Source organism: Grampus griseus (genome assembly GCF_964374135.1).
Source record: "Grampus griseus genome assembly, chromosome: 15".
NCBI classification, from domain to species: Eukaryota; Metazoa; Chordata; class Mammalia; order Artiodactyla; family Delphinidae; genus Grampus; species Grampus griseus.
Genome location: NC_139009.1, coordinates 87,824,782 through 87,842,030, shown reverse-complemented (window position 1 = coordinate 87,842,030; position 17,249 = coordinate 87,824,782). Strand labels below are relative to the sequence as shown.

Here is a 17,249-nt window from a genome sequence, read left to right as displayed (position 1 = left end):
CCTCCTTGTAAGGCTTCAGACTCCACATCAAACTAATCTTTAAGAAACATTAAGCTTGTCTAGTTTTGGAGTAATAACGAAAACTACCGCAACTACGTGAAAAGCTATTAAAGTACTACTGCTCCCTTTTCCAACCACACGTCTGGTTAGGAGCAGATTTTCTTCAGACTTCAACCAAAACGGACCGCAATGGACTGAAAGCAGAGCAGGCAGGAAAATGCAGACATTTAGGAGATATGCAAAATGTAAGAGCAGGGCTCTCGTCACACTAATTTTTGTTTAGGAAAATGCTATTTTCATAAAGCATGCGTTATGTATGTTGAGATCACAGACTTATTTTACGTTTAATGAATGAGTCAATGTCCTTTAAAGTCTCAGTTTCGTTTCTAATTCGGTAAATCTCGAGCCCTGAGACGTCCCCTCCCTCACGGACGCCTCTCGCAACCCGAGCCGGGCTGCGAGCGCCGGGCGTGGGGAGCGCCGGGCCGGGACGCGGTCCACTCGGGCCGCCGGCTCTGCAGGCCCGTCCGTCAGCGCACGGGGAGGGGCCGGCAGCGCCGCCGACGTGGCTCCGGCTCCGGCTGCGGGTTCACGGCCGCCGCGGCCTTACCTGTTGGTCATTCCTGCCGCCACGCCCAGCATCTCCGGCGGCCACGCGAACCCGCACCGCGAACCCGCACCGCGTACCCGCGCCGCTCCCGCCGCTGCCGCCGCTCCCGCCGCTCCTCCTCGCTGCGCGGACTGGCAGGAAGGGGCGGGGCGGGGGCGGAGGCCGCGCCCACCTAGGCTCGGCCCCGCCCAGCAGGCTCCACCCACCCACCCCCGGAACCGCCCGCCCGGATGTCGGCCCCGCCTCCATTTAGGCCTCGCCCCCTGGACCGCCCCTATGTGGGCCCCGCCCCTATGTGGGCCCCGCCCCGCCTTGGCTCTGCCCTCGCCTTCAGGCCGCCCCTCCCCGCGCGCCGAGGCCCCCCCCTAGCGGAGGCGGACTCTGTCCCGGGGCGTGAGGGCACGGCGCGGTCGGGGTGAGGGGCCGCGTCGCCCTCCGTCCTGCTCCGCTGTCCCGGCACCAGAATCCCGCGGGCGGGGAAGGTGGGCGGTGTAGGTGCTGATGTGAAGTCAGCTCCGCTCTGACCCGGTGCGCGCTGTGGGGCCGCTCCTGGAGCTGCAGCAGCGCTGAAGACCCCGTTTACGGACAGTTCTCGCGGAGCGTTCCGGGGAACCCGGTGAGCCCCGAGGGGTGGCGGCTGCCCCTTACGGAGGACTGCAGTGGGGGTGGGCGGCGTGCGGCAGCGGAACACAACTGGCCACACGCTTGTACAGGCAGGGCCAATGCAGTTTGTTTTTAAGAGTAACTGAGGAGGTTTGTTTAACCAGAACATTAATTAAATAAATCACGGTTTATACACATAGTACTACACAGATGTAAAAAAAAATAAGAATAGCCAATAAGCACATGAAAAAATGCTCAACATCACTAGTCATCAGGGAAATGCAAATGGAACCGACCTCAGACGCAGGGTGTTGTGTTGGTTGAGAAACTGGGGCCCTGGTGCACTGCGGGTGGGAATGTACACTGGTGCAGCCAGTGTGGAGAACAGTACGAAGGGTCCTCAGAAAACTAAAAAGAGAGTTGCCGTATGATCCAGCAATCCCACTCCTGGGTATTCATCCAGAAGAGTTGAAAGCAGGGGCTAGAGCAGATATTTGTACACCCAAGTTCATTGCCAGCATTATTCACAAATGCGAAAGGATGGAGAAATGGATAAACAAAATGTGGTCCATCCATACAATGTAATATTATTCAGCCTTAAAAAGGAAGGAAATTCTGACGTATGCTACAACACTGATGAAACTTGAGGACATTGTGCTGAGTGAAATAAGTCAGACAAAAAAGGACAAATACTGTCTGATTCCACTTATATGAGGTCCCCAGAGGAGTCACACTCATAGAGACAGAAAGTAGATGGTGGTGGCCAGAGGCTGGGGGAGGTGGAAGTAAGGAGTTTTGATTAACAGGTACACTCTCAGTTTTGCAAGATGAAAAAGCTCTGGGACTTCCCTGGTGGCGCAGTGGTTAAGGATCCACCTGCCAATGCAGGGGACACGGGTTAGAGCCCTGGTCCTGGAAGATCCCGCCTGCCGTGCAGCAACTAAGCCCGTGCGCCACAACTACTGAGTCCACACGCTGCAACTACTGAAGCCTGCGCCCCTAGAGCCCATGCTCCACAACGAAGAGAAGCCACCGCAATGAGAAGCCCGCGTACCGCAACCAAGAGTAGCCCTTGCTCGCCACAACTAGAGAAAGCCAGCGCGTAGCAACAAAGACGCAACGCAGCCAAAAACAAATTAATTAATTAATTTAAAAAATAAAAGATGAAAAAGCTCTGGAGGTTGGTTGTACAACAGTGTGCATATACTTGACGTTACTGAACTGCACACTTAAAAACGTTTAAGGTCAATTTTATGTTATGTATATTTTACAACAGTTTAAAAAAATAAGGCACATGATTTGTAGTAATAAAGAATGACCTCTGCAATATATTTCAAGTAAGGAAATAATGAAAGGGAGAAAAGTTTGTTTAGTATGCTGCCGTTTGAGGGAAGAGAAAAGGGAGACACCACCCACAGGCACATGTGCGCGCGCACACACACACACACACACCACTTGTATATTAAGAAATATCTGGAAATATAAGATATGCAAGAAACTAGTAACAGAAGTTGGATCTGTAGAGGGTCTAGGGATTAGAAAGAGGGGAGAACATGCACACAAAATATATTTCCTTAATGGAGTATTAAAAATTCAAATTATAAGACAGTAGTAATTTGAGAAAATATGCAGTGTGGTTAATTGTATGGGATAAGTTAAAAATTTTATATACAGTGTGTGAATTACAACTGGTTAAAAATGCTTAAATATCAACAGTAGTTCTGATTTGTTTGGAGAGCAATCTATGTGATGTTTTCCTATATTTCTTTGTTTTCTAGAAAAGAATACGTATTAATTTTTAAAGAAAAAATCAAAATATTTAGAGACTTGTCTTGATATCTCATCTCCCAACAAATTTCATCTCCCACTTCTTTTCGAATAAAGAGTTGGGGTTGTTTTGCGTATATATTCCAAATGTTCCCAAAAGTAAGAGATTAATTTCATATCAATTGCTTTGCTTCATTGTTGTTGTGGTTATATTTTATAAAGCAGGTTTCTTTTCATGGTAGCTTGCTTCCAACATACTGTAGTTTGTGATCTATTAATCTTGCTGTCACTTCAGGACACTTGGCTAGAAACTGGCTACCTCTGGGTCTCTCATTGGTGGTTTTAAAGCAGTAGTGCATTTCATCATAGTTATCCTGTCTGTGGACGGTTATCTGGGTGAGCTGCTTCCGTGGTTGACCAATGTCTGTCACAAAGACGGAAAAAAATACTGTCTCTTGGTCTTAAATGTTAAAGTGTGTTTCTTATTGTTCATATTTCCCTGGAGTCTCTCAGGATGAAACCACAATGTCTGCAAGACTGCTTCGTTCATTTCTGTTTTGCCTCTCATGACTCGGCTTTTGAAAATGAAATTTGGTATTTGTAAGTTTATGTGTTATACGTATGTGGACACACATTTACACACAAAAGGCATATGATTGGAAATAGTTTAGGGGTTGTATTCACAATAAACACTTACTTAATGTGGTTTTTCTTCTTTTCATCCTCCATGGATCTCCAATAGACAAGTACGTAATAGGAGGACAGGGAAAACAGCGTTTATCTGTCCAGAAATGGTGGGTTAGTTAGACAGCTTTTTCCTGCATCCTCAGGTGATATATACTCATCTCGTTTCTGGCTCCATAGCAGAAGAGCTCTGCTCATACGTGATGTGTCCTGGTTGAGAGGGAAGGGTGTGGCCTCAGGCACATTCGCGTTCAAATCCTCCCAGCCACCTGCTGAGTGGTTTACCTTCTCCCTGCTTCAGACTCCTCCTCAAAAAGGAAATAATAACAGGGCCTACTTCATAAGTTTGTTAGAGGATTAAACAAGATTCACCTTTCAACAAATATTGGTGCCAGGCACTGTTCTAGGCACTGGGGAATCAGTAGGGGAAAAAAAGACAATAGAAGCACTGAGGACAATGCCAGTTACATAGAAGCGTAACAATTGTCAATACTGTTTACTATTCAGGAATTCAAACATTACATAAACATGTAACTTATCAAGAGACAGCATATTGGAATACCTGTGATCTCATGTTGCAGAGATAGTAATTGAAAACAGTCTGGTGTCTGTTTTCCCAGATGTTTTCTATACGTTTAGCAACTGTGTATGTTTTCTTAAATGGCACTATATATACTATTTTGCATCTTAATATTTTAAAAATATATATCCTGGACAGTCTTCCACTTCAATACGGATATCTCTAGTTCATTATTTTTAACAGCTGCACTGTATATTCCATTTATTTATAGATCAATGGATCTCGACCCTGGCTGTTAGAATTACCTGAGAAGTTTTTAAAAACTGCCAATGCCACTGGGACTAACAGATACATGCTACCGTATATAAAGTAGATAAACAGCAAGGATTTACCGTATAGCACAGGGAACTATATTCAATATCTTGTAATAATCTATAATAGAAAAGAATCGAAAAAATATATAAAACTTGTTTCCTCTCACTGTCCTCACACCAGTTTCTTCTCTAATCTGACCTCAGCTCTCTGCAGGCTCCAGTAGATCCTTGTTGCTAAGTCCCAGGGACCGGTGGTTCCCAAACTTGAGTGCGGACCAGAAACACACAGCGTGCATGTTAGACCCTGCCTGCTGGGCCTCTGGCCTGTGGTTCTGATGCAGGGCGTCTGGGTGGGGCTGAGACTTGCATTTCTAACCAGCTCCCTGGAGGTGCTGTGGCTGCCGTCTGGGGAGCACACCTTGAGAACCACCGAGTAAAGGGAATGAAACGATCAGATTTGCAAGCAAGAACAGGCACATGAAAAAATAGAGTCCTAATTGGTTTTAACCCTAGGGGGAAAACTTGTTAATCATTCCACTATTGTTAGTAATTAATGCAAGGCCCTTCTCACATCCTTTCCATTCCCTTGTTTTTCAATTTAACTTAAATTTTCTTGCATAATTTCTTTCTCATATTTTTCCCCTTCACACTCATGCCCTCCCTCCCCACTGCTCCCAACTGTAAGGAAGCATTCTCACGTTTTGGTATACGTCCTTTCCTTTGCTTATGTTGTTGGAGAATATGTATGGTGGTCTGTAAATGTCCACATGTTACATTATGTGAGGGGTGTTTGGCTGTAGGTCTCCCTGTCTCTTGCTCTGCCCTGTGCTGAAGCACCACCTGCACACGAGCCTCTATTTCAGGCACTACTGTAGCTCTGCAGACCCACCTCCACGCAGCCTACAGGTGGACACCAGCTTGCCTCCCCCCTCCCTGCGACCAGGGTGGACGCTTAGACGAAGACTCCCAGGCTCGAGCCTACGGCCTCCTGAAAACGCCCCACTTCACATGGATAAGAAAGAGCCCGGGGCCAGGGGACCTTGCACAGGATGCTGAAAGGTGAAGGAGGCTCGGCTTTTATACAGGTTCCTAAAACTGCTCCTTTGAGCTACACAGGGACCAGCTCCTTCCCCTTCCCCTCGGGGCTATCTGCCACCACGAGGTCGGTGCAGTCACAGCAGAAGCCAGTCTGGCTTCGTGTGTCACCTGGTGACGTACGTCCCACAGTGTCACGGCCGGGGAGGGGCTGGTCAGGAGGGCGATGGGGGTGTGTGTGTGTGATCACTCATGGAGGAAAACACGGCAAAGAATGAACCACAATGTTAATAACGGCTTCCTCGGGTTACCTTTACACTGCTTGTATTTTTCAAGTTTTAAACTTTAGGGACATGGAACTGGTTGATCATAACGCTTAGTTCCTGACACACTTTCATCCTTGGTCCATTAATGGCTCACTTTCAGTTCATCGTTTTGTTACACAGTTGATTATTTTTAATAATGTAGTAAGAACCCACGAAAACACCACTTAAAGAAAGGCTAGGTCCTTCATAATAATTTACATAAATACATGGTTACCCGCTGGGACCATCCTCTTCCCTCGCTCCATCCAAGGCAGCTCTCATCCTGAATTTCTTGTTTACCGTCTCCTTGCTTTTCTTTTTATATAGTTTTATTGAATCTATATGAATTCTTGAACATACACGCACATATCTGCAAACAAGCAACTAAAATTTTAGTTTGGTTTAACTTTATACAGAAAATACACTATGTAAAATCTATTAGAACTTTTTATTTAACAATTTGCATTTTTTAATAAGCAGATATTCATTTTTAATTATTATTTATTTTTGGCTGTGTTGGGTCTTCATTTCTGTGCGAGGGCTTTCTCCAGTTGCGGCAAGCACGGGCCACTCTTCATCGCGGTGCGCGGGCCTCTCACTATCGTGGCCTCTCTTGCGGAGCACAGGCTCCAGACGCACAGGCTCAGTAGATGGGGCTCACGGGCCTAGTTGCTCCGCGGCATGTGGGATCTTCCCAGACCAGGGCTCGAACCCGTGTTCCCTGCATTGGCAGGCAGATTCTCAACCACTGTGCCACCAGGGAAGCCCCTAGAACTTATTTTTTATCAGTTAACATTATGTTGCTAAGATTCATTGATATTGTTCCATGTTGCTGTAGTTAATTTGTTTGACCACTGTGTGAATATATCACAATTAATTAATTCCACTGTTGCTGGGCTCTGGGGTTATTCTAGGTGCTTACGATTGTGAAGTGTTCTCCTATGAACATTCTGAATGTTTACTGTTGTATATATGCTGCAATCTCTCTTAAATATTTATCTTGGAGTGAGTAGAAGATAAGGCCAAGCCACTTTTTAAAGTGTTTGTTCCAAACTACTGAGATCTCGAAGGCAAACATCCTCCCCGACACTTGGTGTCACTTTTTCCTTTTGCCAATGAAATGGGGATAAAATGATATTTCAGTTCTGCAATCAGGCACTTCCCTGGTGGCGCGGTGGTTAAGAATCCGCCTGCCAATGCAGGGGACAAGGGTCCGAGCCCTGATCCGGGAAGATCCCACATGCCGCGGAGCAGCTAAGCCCATGTGCCACAACTACTGAGCCTGCGCTCTAGAGCCCGCGAGCTACAACTACTGAGCCCACATGCCACAACTCCTGAGCCTGCATGCCACAACTACCGAAGCCCACACACCTAGAGCCTGCGCTCTGCAACAAGAGAAGCCACTGCAGTGAGAAGCCTGCACACTGCAACAAAGAGTAGCCCCTGCTTGCCGCAACTAGAGAAAGCCCGCGCAGCAATGAAGACCCAACGCAGCCAAAAATAAATAAATTTAAAAAAAATCCTTTATAAAAAAAATTCCCCAGTCAATAATGAGATTGTCTATTTCCTCATGTACTTGTGGGCAGTATGGGACTCATCTCTTATGATGACTCTGCTCATCTTTTGCCTAAGTTTTTGTTGTGTGTGCGTGTGCGTGTGTGTGCGTGTGTGTGCTTTTCTCATTGATTTGAAAGAGATCTTTTTGTTCATGATATTGTGCTTTTATCAGTTACGTTTATGGTGAATATCTTCTCCCAGTTTATAATTGTCTTTTCACTTTCTTTAAAGTGTTTCTAACAAACAAAAAAACCCAACCTTACTACAATCCAATTTATCAGTTTTTTCTTTAATAGTTAATGTCTCAGGCATCTTTTTCAAGAAATCTTCTCCACCCTAAGTTTTAAAAGGTATCCCTCTCTATATTCTAAGAGTTGTAAAGTTCTGTTGTTGACATTTAATCCTTAATCAATCTAGGGTTGTTTTTAAATTTTAGTTGTGATAAAATACACTTAACAGAAGGTTTACCATCTCAGCCATTTTCAAGTGTACAGTTCACTCGTGTCAAGTACATTCTCACTGTTGCACAGCATCTGCAGCGTCCGTCTCCTGACTCTTTTCATCTTCCCCCATGGAAACTCCGTCTCCATCCAACAACGACTCCCGTCCTGCCGCCCCTGGCCCCCACCACCCCACTCTCTGTCTCTGACAACCCTAGGGAGCTCAAATGAGTGGGATCATACAGGATTTGTCCTTGTGTGTCTGGCTTATTGCACTCACCACAAGGTCCTCAAGGTTCACCCATATTGTAGGCTGTGTCAAAATTGCATTCCTTCTTTTTTTAATTTTTAAAAGTAAAAAAAATTTTTGGCTGTGCTGCATGGATGTAGGATCCTAGCTCCCTGACTGGGGATCAAACCCATGCCCCCTGCATTGGAAGCGTGGAGTCTTAACCACTGGACCACCAGGGAAGTCCCCGGAATTTCCTGCCTTTTTAAGGCTGAATAATATTCTATTGTGTGTATGGACCACATTCTGAGTTGATTTTATGTGTTGTGTGAAATAGCAGAGTTGCACGTACATGTGGGTCTGGCCTGGCTCACTATTCTAGTCCATTGGTCAGTCTGTCTTGTACCCACACTGTATCCATGTACTGCCTTAGTTACCGTGGTTTTGTATAATTGCAATATTTGATGGGGCAAGTCCCATGTCCTTGGTTTTGCTTTTCAGAAGTGCCCTGGCTGTTGCCTGTTCCTCTTAATACATACAGTTTACAATCATTTTATCAAGTCCCATAAAAAATCCTATTGCAGAAAATTCCCTGGCGGTCCAGTCTAACTAATTCCTGGTTAAGACTCTGAGTTCCCACTGCAGGGGGCATGGGTTCAATCCCTGGTTGGGGAACTAAGATCCTGTGTGCCACGCAGCCGAAAAAAAAAAAAAAAATCCTATTACATTTTGGTTGAAATTGCTCTGAATTTATAGATTAATTAGGGAAGAACTGACATCTTTATGATTTGAGTCTTTCTACTCATGAATATGATGCATCTCTCCATTTATTTAACTGTTTAAAAATATATTCTAATAAGTTTTGTGACTTTCTGTCTAGGGGTGTTCCATACCTTTTGTTGTATTTATTCCTAGGTATTTGGTATTCTCTGATTTACAATGGTGTCTTCTCTTTAAGTATTTCAGTTGTTTGCTAATAGCATAATAAAGACAAAACTGACCTTTTAAATATATTAATCTTATAGCCAGCCAACTTGCCAAACCCTCCTAAGTTTTCTAATACTTTATCTGCAGGGTTTTTTTTGTTTTTAATGTAAGCAGTCTTATCAGCTAAAAATAATGTTTTACTTCTTTTCCACTGTATGTCTGGAATTTCTCATTTTACTTCACTATCCAGGGATGTCAGTGCCACGTTAAGTAAAGGTAATCCTAGTGAGTGCCACGTTATTTTTCCTTATTTTATTTTTTGCGGTACGCGGGCCTCTCACTGTTGTGGCCTCTCCCGTTGCGGAGCACAGGTTCCGGACGTGCAGGCTCAGCGACCATGGTTCATGGGTGCAGCCGCTCCGTCGCATGTGGGATCCTCCCGGACAGGGGCATGAACCCGTGTCCCCTGCATCGGAAGGCGGACCCTCAACCACTGCGCCACCAGGGAAGCCCTATTTTTCCTTATTTTAAAATGAATGATTCTAAGTGTCCGGTTAGGATGACGTTTGCTCTTCATTTTTCATGGATACTCTTTCCTATTTTTAACTAAGAATTTATATCAATGTGTGCCGAATTTGATCAAATGCCTTTTCTCTTTTCGTCTGTAAATGTAGTAAGATATATTAATGTATTTTCTAATATGAAAACACCCTTGCATACTGAGGATCCACCCCACCTAGTCATGAGGTATGATCTTCTTCTATACACAGTTGGATTCGATTTGTTCATCAAATTTTGCTTAGAATTTTTGTAGCTATATTCACTATGAAATGGCTTGCAATGTTCCAATTATATCTTATCTGTGGTATCAGGGTTTATGCTGGCCTTATAGAGTAAGTTGGAGAATATTTCCTTTTTATTGTCTGAATAAATCTGTATGAAATTGGGTTGTTACTTGAAAATTTGGTGGGACGTGACTGCAAATGCCCTTGGACTTCGTGTTTTCTTCTTGAGGTTTTAAACACCGTTTCCATTTCTATTGTAGTTACAGGGTTAGTCAAGCTTTTAAATTCTACACAATCATCGTACACAGTAATACAGAGTAAATTTAAATTTTCTGCTTCTCTTGGTCAACCTGCCAGAGTTGTGTCCATTTTACTACTTTTCTCAAAGAAACAAGTTATTTTTCGTATGCCTTTAAAATCTCATGTGGGGCTTCCCTGGTGGCGCAGTGGTTGGGAGTCCGCCTGCCGATGCAGGGGACACGGGTTCGTGCCCTGGTCCAGGAGGATCCCACATGCCGCCGAGCGGCTGGGCCCGTGAGCCATGGCCGCTGAGCCTGCGCGTCCGGAGCCTGTGCTCCGCAATGGGAGAGGCCACGACAGTGAGAGGCCCGCGTACCGCAAAAAAAAAAAAAAAAAAAAAAAAAAAAAAAAAATCTCCTGTGTACTTTATACTTACAGTATACCTCAGTCTGGAATAACTACATTTCAGTCTTTCAATGTCCACATGTGAACAGTGGCTACTGTGTTAGACACAGACGTTCGAGAACAAAGGAGTTCATTCTGAAGTATTTCAAAGTCGTCATATATAAGGCAGTTTGAAAGCTGATCCGAATGATTCCTCCTTTTCCAGGAAAGGAAGCAGAAACAGTGCAGTCATGAAATTCAGTTAGCTGCCTATTTTATGGGTCCCAGGAGAAACGCACAAGGCCAGAGAAAGTGATCTCAGTCAGAAACTCAGAATGAATCATAAGAATTAGACATTGCACACCGTCTGGTGGTTAACATGAGTTTTCAGCTTACAATGAGATCACTCTATACCATAAAATGTAGAGAGTTCCTAATTATGCTTAGTGTAACAGGTATACTGATACATTGTTCTAGACACTACAGATCCATACTTTGTGAAAAATGGTATTTCACTCTTTGGGAACTGTATCCTATAATCTTAAACTGTGCTAAAATAAATAATATAAACTATCTGTTACATTGCTCAGAACAGGTCTGAATTCTAGCCTCTACTTTGGTTATAAGTAATAAAAATCATGCTTTTGTGTACAAACAAGATATCGAAAGAAATCAGTTGTGAATACCAAGCAGTGCTCTTAGCAAAGGGTGACTCTTTCTGGAACCCGGTACAGTATGGGCACAAGGTCTGTTTACTGACTGTTTTTCATGTTCATAAATTTTCTTAATTTTAAAAAGAATCCCTTTCACTGAAAGTCTGTGGTGTCTTTGGTTTTCTTCCATCTTTGCGCCACTAGACTTAATGCACCACTACCCCTCCCACCCTGTGCAGTGAGTCACATTTATACCTATGCTCAGACAAAGCAACTGGAAAATACATCACGGGATAATGTAGGTACTCTGAAGCCAGGCAGACCAGGCTTCACGCACAGATCCATTTCCTCGGGGAAGTTACTAAGAGTAAAGACTGAAGTTAAAACAGAAGTGTTCTCCAGGGAGTGTGGCCTTCTGGTAATCTACTGGGGTAAGAAAAGGAGCGAGAAGGCATGGCCAGTCCTCAAGGGCCCCCCAGGAAAGCGTACCCTGTATCTAGCCAGCAACAAGTTAAGAAACAGCATAACATTTAAAGTTGACCAAAAGCCAAACAAAACCCAAACACTTGCTTTCTTCTAAGTTACCAAAAAAGATACAAGAAACACAGCTAGCAGAAATCGCAATATCTTGGATAAACTACATTTTAAATTGCTTTTGCTAATTAAGAAAGCAGTAACAGAAATGACCTAAATGTCACTGATATTAATTTTAAAAATATTTAATTTTTGCATTTAGAATTTAGTACATCCCTCAGAAAAGATTTATAGCCACAAACAATGGTTTCACTGGATAACATTAATGTTAATCTTCTTGGTAATGACAGTGACAAGAGTGTGCTGAAACTAGTTTGTAATTATACATTGCAAGTGGAAAATAAAAACATCTAACATTTATTGTATGTGTCCTATGTCCCAGACACTGTGCTGAGTCAGCCTCTGACTGCATCATTTCATTTAATCTCATGAGGTTATTACTTTTATTGGGAAATTAGGAATGAGTTAGTTGCAATGTAACAGGAATTATACAAATAGGCAAATCTACAGACAGAAGGCAGATTAGTGGTTGCCAAGGGTGGGATGGGTTAGTGGGGGAGAGGCTAACAACGGGTAGGGAGTTTCTTTCTGGAATGATGAAAATTGGGGATGGTTTCACAATCCTGTGACTACACTGAAGCCATTCAGCTGTACACTCTACACAGTGAGTTTTATGGTGGGTAAATTATATCTCAATATTTTTAAAAAACACAACGTACAAATTATGTAAAAAAGAGAAAACTGTGTGCTTCAGGTGTGTGGGAAAAGAATGCATAAAATGAACATGTTTGTCATGGAAAACCATGAATTTATTGTTATCCTCTTTCATTTACACTCTCACCCACTTTTCCCTCCTCCCATATTAATTTAGATCAAATGTGACTTCAATAAATATTTCAGCATGTTTTTAAAAGAATTCTTTTTAAACATAAACATTATCAAAACTAAAAAAGCAAAAAATATTTCCTTAATATCAAATATGTTGTCAGTGTTCACGTTTCCATTTCCAACATCTTTTTTTTTCAGTAAAATTGTGTTTTTTTTTTAATTGGAGTATAGATGATTTACAATGTTGCATTAGTTTCTGCTGTACAGCAAAGTGACTCAGTTATACATACACATACATCTACTCTTTTTTAGATTCTTTTCCCATACAGGCCATTACAGAGTATTGAGTAAGAGTTCCCTGCGCTATACGATAGATCCTTATTAGTTCCAACATCTTTCAATAAAATTTTACACATTAGCTGTATCAAATAATCTATTAGTTCCACTTCTTTTTTCCTAGGAGAACCCGCGTTTGGAGCCTTGTTTACCGTCCTCAGCCTCTTGGCCACTGCCCAGCCACCCCCCGGGGACCCGGCTCAGTGCTCTCCCGCGTCGAGTCTCTGCTCGGCGGCTGCGGTTTTACGTGTTCTTCTCCCTCTGGAGCAGGTTCTCTCAAAGGTTCCTTAGAAAGGACATGGGAAGTAATTTTTTTTTTTTTTCAGTTCCTAAGGATCTGAAAATGTCTTTCTCTTTCCATTTAACTGAGAGCTTGTGTTTACAGAATTCCAGGCTGGAAATCATGTTTCCTCAGAATTTTGAAGGAATTTCTCCAGTGCCTTGAGGTGTACAGTGCTGCTGTCGAGAGGTCTGATGCAGCTCCCCTTTCCCTCCTGTGTCCTGCGTATGTGACTTGTTTTTTTTCTCTCTGGAAACCTTTTAGGAGCCTCTTTTTTTCCTAAAAATTTACATCGATATTCCTGTTTCAGTCATGTACAGATCTTCCTCCACTTACCATGGGGCTATGTCCCACTAAACCCACTGAAAGTGGAAAATGCGTTTAGTACACCTGACCCCACAAGCGTTGTAGCCCAGCCCGCCTTAAACGTGCTCAGAACACTTACGATAGCCTGAAGTTGGGCAAAATCATCTAACACGAAGCCTGTTTTATAACAGAGTGTTTACTATCTCACGTAACTTGTTGAATTCTCTACTGAAAGTGAAAGCAGAATGGTTGTCAGTGTACCGACTGTTCACCCTCTGGTCGCGGGGTGACTTGGAGCCACGGCCCCACTGCCCAGCAGCACGGCAGGGGCCGGACCACGTATCGCCAGCCTGGGGGAAAAGAGCCAAATTCAAAATTCCAAGTACGGTTTCTACTGAATAGGTATTCCTTCGCACCATCAACAAGTCAAAAACTCTGAAGCCGACCCGTCGGAAGTCCGGACGGTCTCTACCGGATCTCTGATCAGCCCTTTACTGTGAACTTCTCTTTTAGTTGTGCAAAGCTTTCTTGCAATATTTCTTTGAAAATTTCTATTTCTTTTATTTTCAGAGACCAGAGACCATTAAATCCTGAGCTTCCTAGATTAGAGTGTCTGCTTCTTTCTGTTCAACTTTCTTTTCTGTTTGAACTTTAACAGCACGAGCTCACTCCATGCTGTTAATCGAAGGCCCTGAACCCTTGCCCCGGGTCTCTGTGATGCCTGCGCGCCAGCTTACTGGCCTCTTTGCGTGGGGCTTTCCCCGCTCCTTCTGGGCACCCGGAGCCCCTGCGTTTACACGTCCCGATTCCGGGCGCACAGACATGCTGACTTGACTCTTGGTCCCAAGTCCTCACCCTGAGAGAATCTAGGTGGTCTGGCTCGGGTAGGGCCCTGCACCTGGTCCAGGTGACTAAGGCCGGGCCTCCCTGCATCTGTATGGGGTGTGTGGGGAAGGGGCGGTGACCGTCCTCAGAGAGGAGGGGCGAGGGCAGACTCTGGAGAGGTGGGTGGGGGTGGGCCCATCCTCCAAGGAAACCAGGTGGTCACCTGCATTCCTGAACCTGAAATCCCGTTTCCTCACCATATTCAGCGTTCGACTCACAGGAGCCTTTCTATTTTTTTAAACGGTAACAACTTGAATGTCAGAACTTGATTCTTTTCCCATGTAATCACATTTTGAATGCAGGTGAAAAACATTCCCTTCTCTATATAACCAAATACATAAACAACCAAATGCTTTTTAACACTCATGGGTGAAAATCAGCCCAAAGACACCGCAAAGCTGTAACAGGTTGTCCCCCTGGCTTATGGCGAAGCCACAGTTGATTTTCAGACACCAAATCAAAACACAACAGCCTTGCACCGACCGAGTGCCACCACCACGTTCCTATTTAACCACACGTGAGCATCTTTGTGTGCTCTGCTTACCAAACAGCAACGTTGTTGTATCTTCATGGGAACTCTTAGATTCATCATTGGCTAATGGGTAAAGGACACGGCACTGCTAGTGAGTAGTCCACTTCTGCCTAAAGGAATGTAATTCTCCACTTACGCTGACTGGAGCATAAGCAGAGTTCGCTGTACAAGAAAGCCTCACACCACAGAGGCCGGAACTTGAGAGGTGCCCACGGAAAGGCCAAGGTGGCCTGAGTTTCAGCTGGAAGGTAGGTGTCAGATGCGGCAGGCACCACGGACCCGAAGGGCGACCTGCGTTCCTCCAAGCACCCAGGGTCCGAGGTCCCAACTGGTAAAGACAGCAGAGAAGGAACCCAAGATTCATTTCATAAAGCAACTCAAAATGCCCAGGAGACCTCGGCTAATAGAAGATGAGCAGGCCTAACAGTGCAACATGTTTAATAGAAATATTACAATAATCAGTACATTTCCTCTCATAGCTGAAACTAGGGAAGGATACCCCTTTTGTAATCAAAGTAATACATTTTTTATCTTGCAAAAAGGCATTTTGTTATTATGTCCATAGGTAGAGACTATATTTCAAAACAAGTTTTTACAGACTTCAAAGAGGCCTGGACTTGCAGAGACAGTGAAATCTATTTAAATACTGTGACAGTTATAGCGCACACTGCTGGCATACTCATATTCACAGCTCATAAAGGAAAAAACTAAACTCAAACTTTTAAAGTCAGCTCTGCAATAGATGCATTTCATTAATACATTCACTAGTAGGTCTGTTCTTCTAAAACAGGAGGAAAGACAGACATTGAGATTTTTGTTTAAAGAACAAACTCAACATGTCAGCAGCAAGTTTCAGTTAAATTAAATTGGAAACCAAAGTTCCCAGTCACCAAAGTACAAAGTCAGTTCACCAGCTGAGACTGAACACCGGAGTATGAACTGGAAGCTGAGAGAGCTTCCCAGAGCACACTGTGAGGCGATTTTTCCACAAAGAAATACTGCAACTAGCATTCTCACGTTTATGGGCTAAGGACACGTGTTTGATGGGCTCCATGGAATATTCAGAGGCGCCCAGGCAGGTGACCTGCACCTAGAGCTGCTCTCGGGGCTGTGCGATCTCCCAGGGCCCCATGCAGCACGCAGCAACCTGTCCGCTGGGGCCGGGAGCAGGCGGAGCTGCAAGCCGGCGCCCCGGTGAATGGTCACCTGGGGAGGCGGCCCCGGTCCGCCAGACTCCTGGCGCGGAAGCAGCTGATGCACAGCAGGAGCCTGGGCAGGGCCCTGGGCACCGCCCCTCCACCGTCTCCCCACCGCGGGAACGTGGCGACCAGGGCTTCTGATCCGATCCCAGAACAGGTTTTGAGGTAATACACTTCAGAGAAAAAAGAACAGCTCATTTGAAAGGAAATAACGAAATGAATCACATTTTAACTTAGTCTCGTAACGAACGGCAGCACATTCACTTTACGTTCCCATCATAAAGACGTCAGCGTTACTGATAAAGCATTTTCCTTCACACTCCAACTCACAAATTTTCTCTCATGATTTGTCACTAATAACAACCTACCTGCAAGTCTGACCTTGCGATAAATGGTCTTCAAAGATTATTTTAAAAGCCTAAATCCCAGCTGGTACAGGACTGAAATCTAATTTAACTTCAGAATTCACAGTGCGGCCCCGACACACGTGGCCTGAGGGTCCGGAGGAGGGAGTGGGGTGGCCTCGTGGCCCCTGGGTCTGGTGGCAGCGGGAGGGCCAGGGTCCCTGGGCCGCGGCCCCTCCCACACTCCACCTGCTGCAGTTCACCGCGGGCCGAGCCTTTTAAACCCACCAGACACACGTATGGACACACACACGGAGATGTGACTTACGTACACATGCTTCTGGACAAAAGAACGACAGCCATATACATGAAACTTTTTTGCCGAATGGATTCTATTTGGTTAATAAATAATGCTTTTCCCATCAGTCTATCGAAGTCCAGACCAGCTGTGCAGATAGGACGCCCAGCCGGAGGAACGGGAAGCATTTTCCTCCTCACCTGTGGGGAGCAAAACAAAAGTGTTAATCTTCTCACACCGCATTTTCATGCTACAAACCTGTCTGTCCTTACACTTGTAGCATTTCCTGTCTGTCTCAGACAATCCGTGAAGGCATACTAAGCAACAACACACAGCCCTGTGAGCTGTGGCCAGCTGGGAGCACACATGCACAGAAGCAAGGCCCAGTCTTGTCAGGCAGGGGGCTGAGGTCCTGATTCTGCACAGAAAAATGCTGTGTGACTCACCTCCTTGGGGAGCAAAGCTGCCTTATCACAAGTCATACGTCAAGTAGGAAAGACACACGCAGTCTGTGAACCTGCTGGGACCTGACACGCAGGGAGCAGGCGCGTTAACGCATGCACGGCTGGCAGAGTGCCAGCCTTCCCCGCCCAGCAGTGCCCCCTGCACGCTGCTCGTGTAGGGGCCAGGGTGGCGCTTTCTAGGCTGGACGTT

At 44.9% G+C, this 17,249-nt stretch overlaps 2 protein-coding genes across 3 annotated transcripts in view; both read right to left on the bottom strand.

The window, feature by feature from the left end:
- The window catches only part of LIMS1 (LIM zinc finger domain containing 1), a gene marked incomplete at its 5' end in the record, with an annotated part of 94,992 nt that extends 94,269 nt beyond the window's left edge, over nt 1–723 (bottom strand). For both annotated transcript variants that reach the window (XM_082672820.1, XM_082672821.1), the window contains one exon: nt 611–723. In XM_082672820.1, the coding sequence (XP_082528946.1) occupies nt 611–642 (32 nt within the window). The remainder of the gene's footprint in view (nt 1–610) is intronic.
- Nucleotides 724–12,601: 11,878 nt separating this feature from the next.
- Nucleotides 12,602–17,249, bottom strand: part of GCC2 (GRIP and coiled-coil domain containing 2) — a 37,648-nt gene continuing 33,000 nt past the window's right edge. The window contains exon 23 of the mRNA XM_082672412.1: nt 12,602–16,795. Within this exon, the coding sequence (XP_082528538.1) occupies nt 16,725–16,795 (71 nt within the window). The 3' untranslated portion in view covers nt 12,602–16,724. The remainder of the gene's footprint in view (nt 16,796–17,249) is intronic.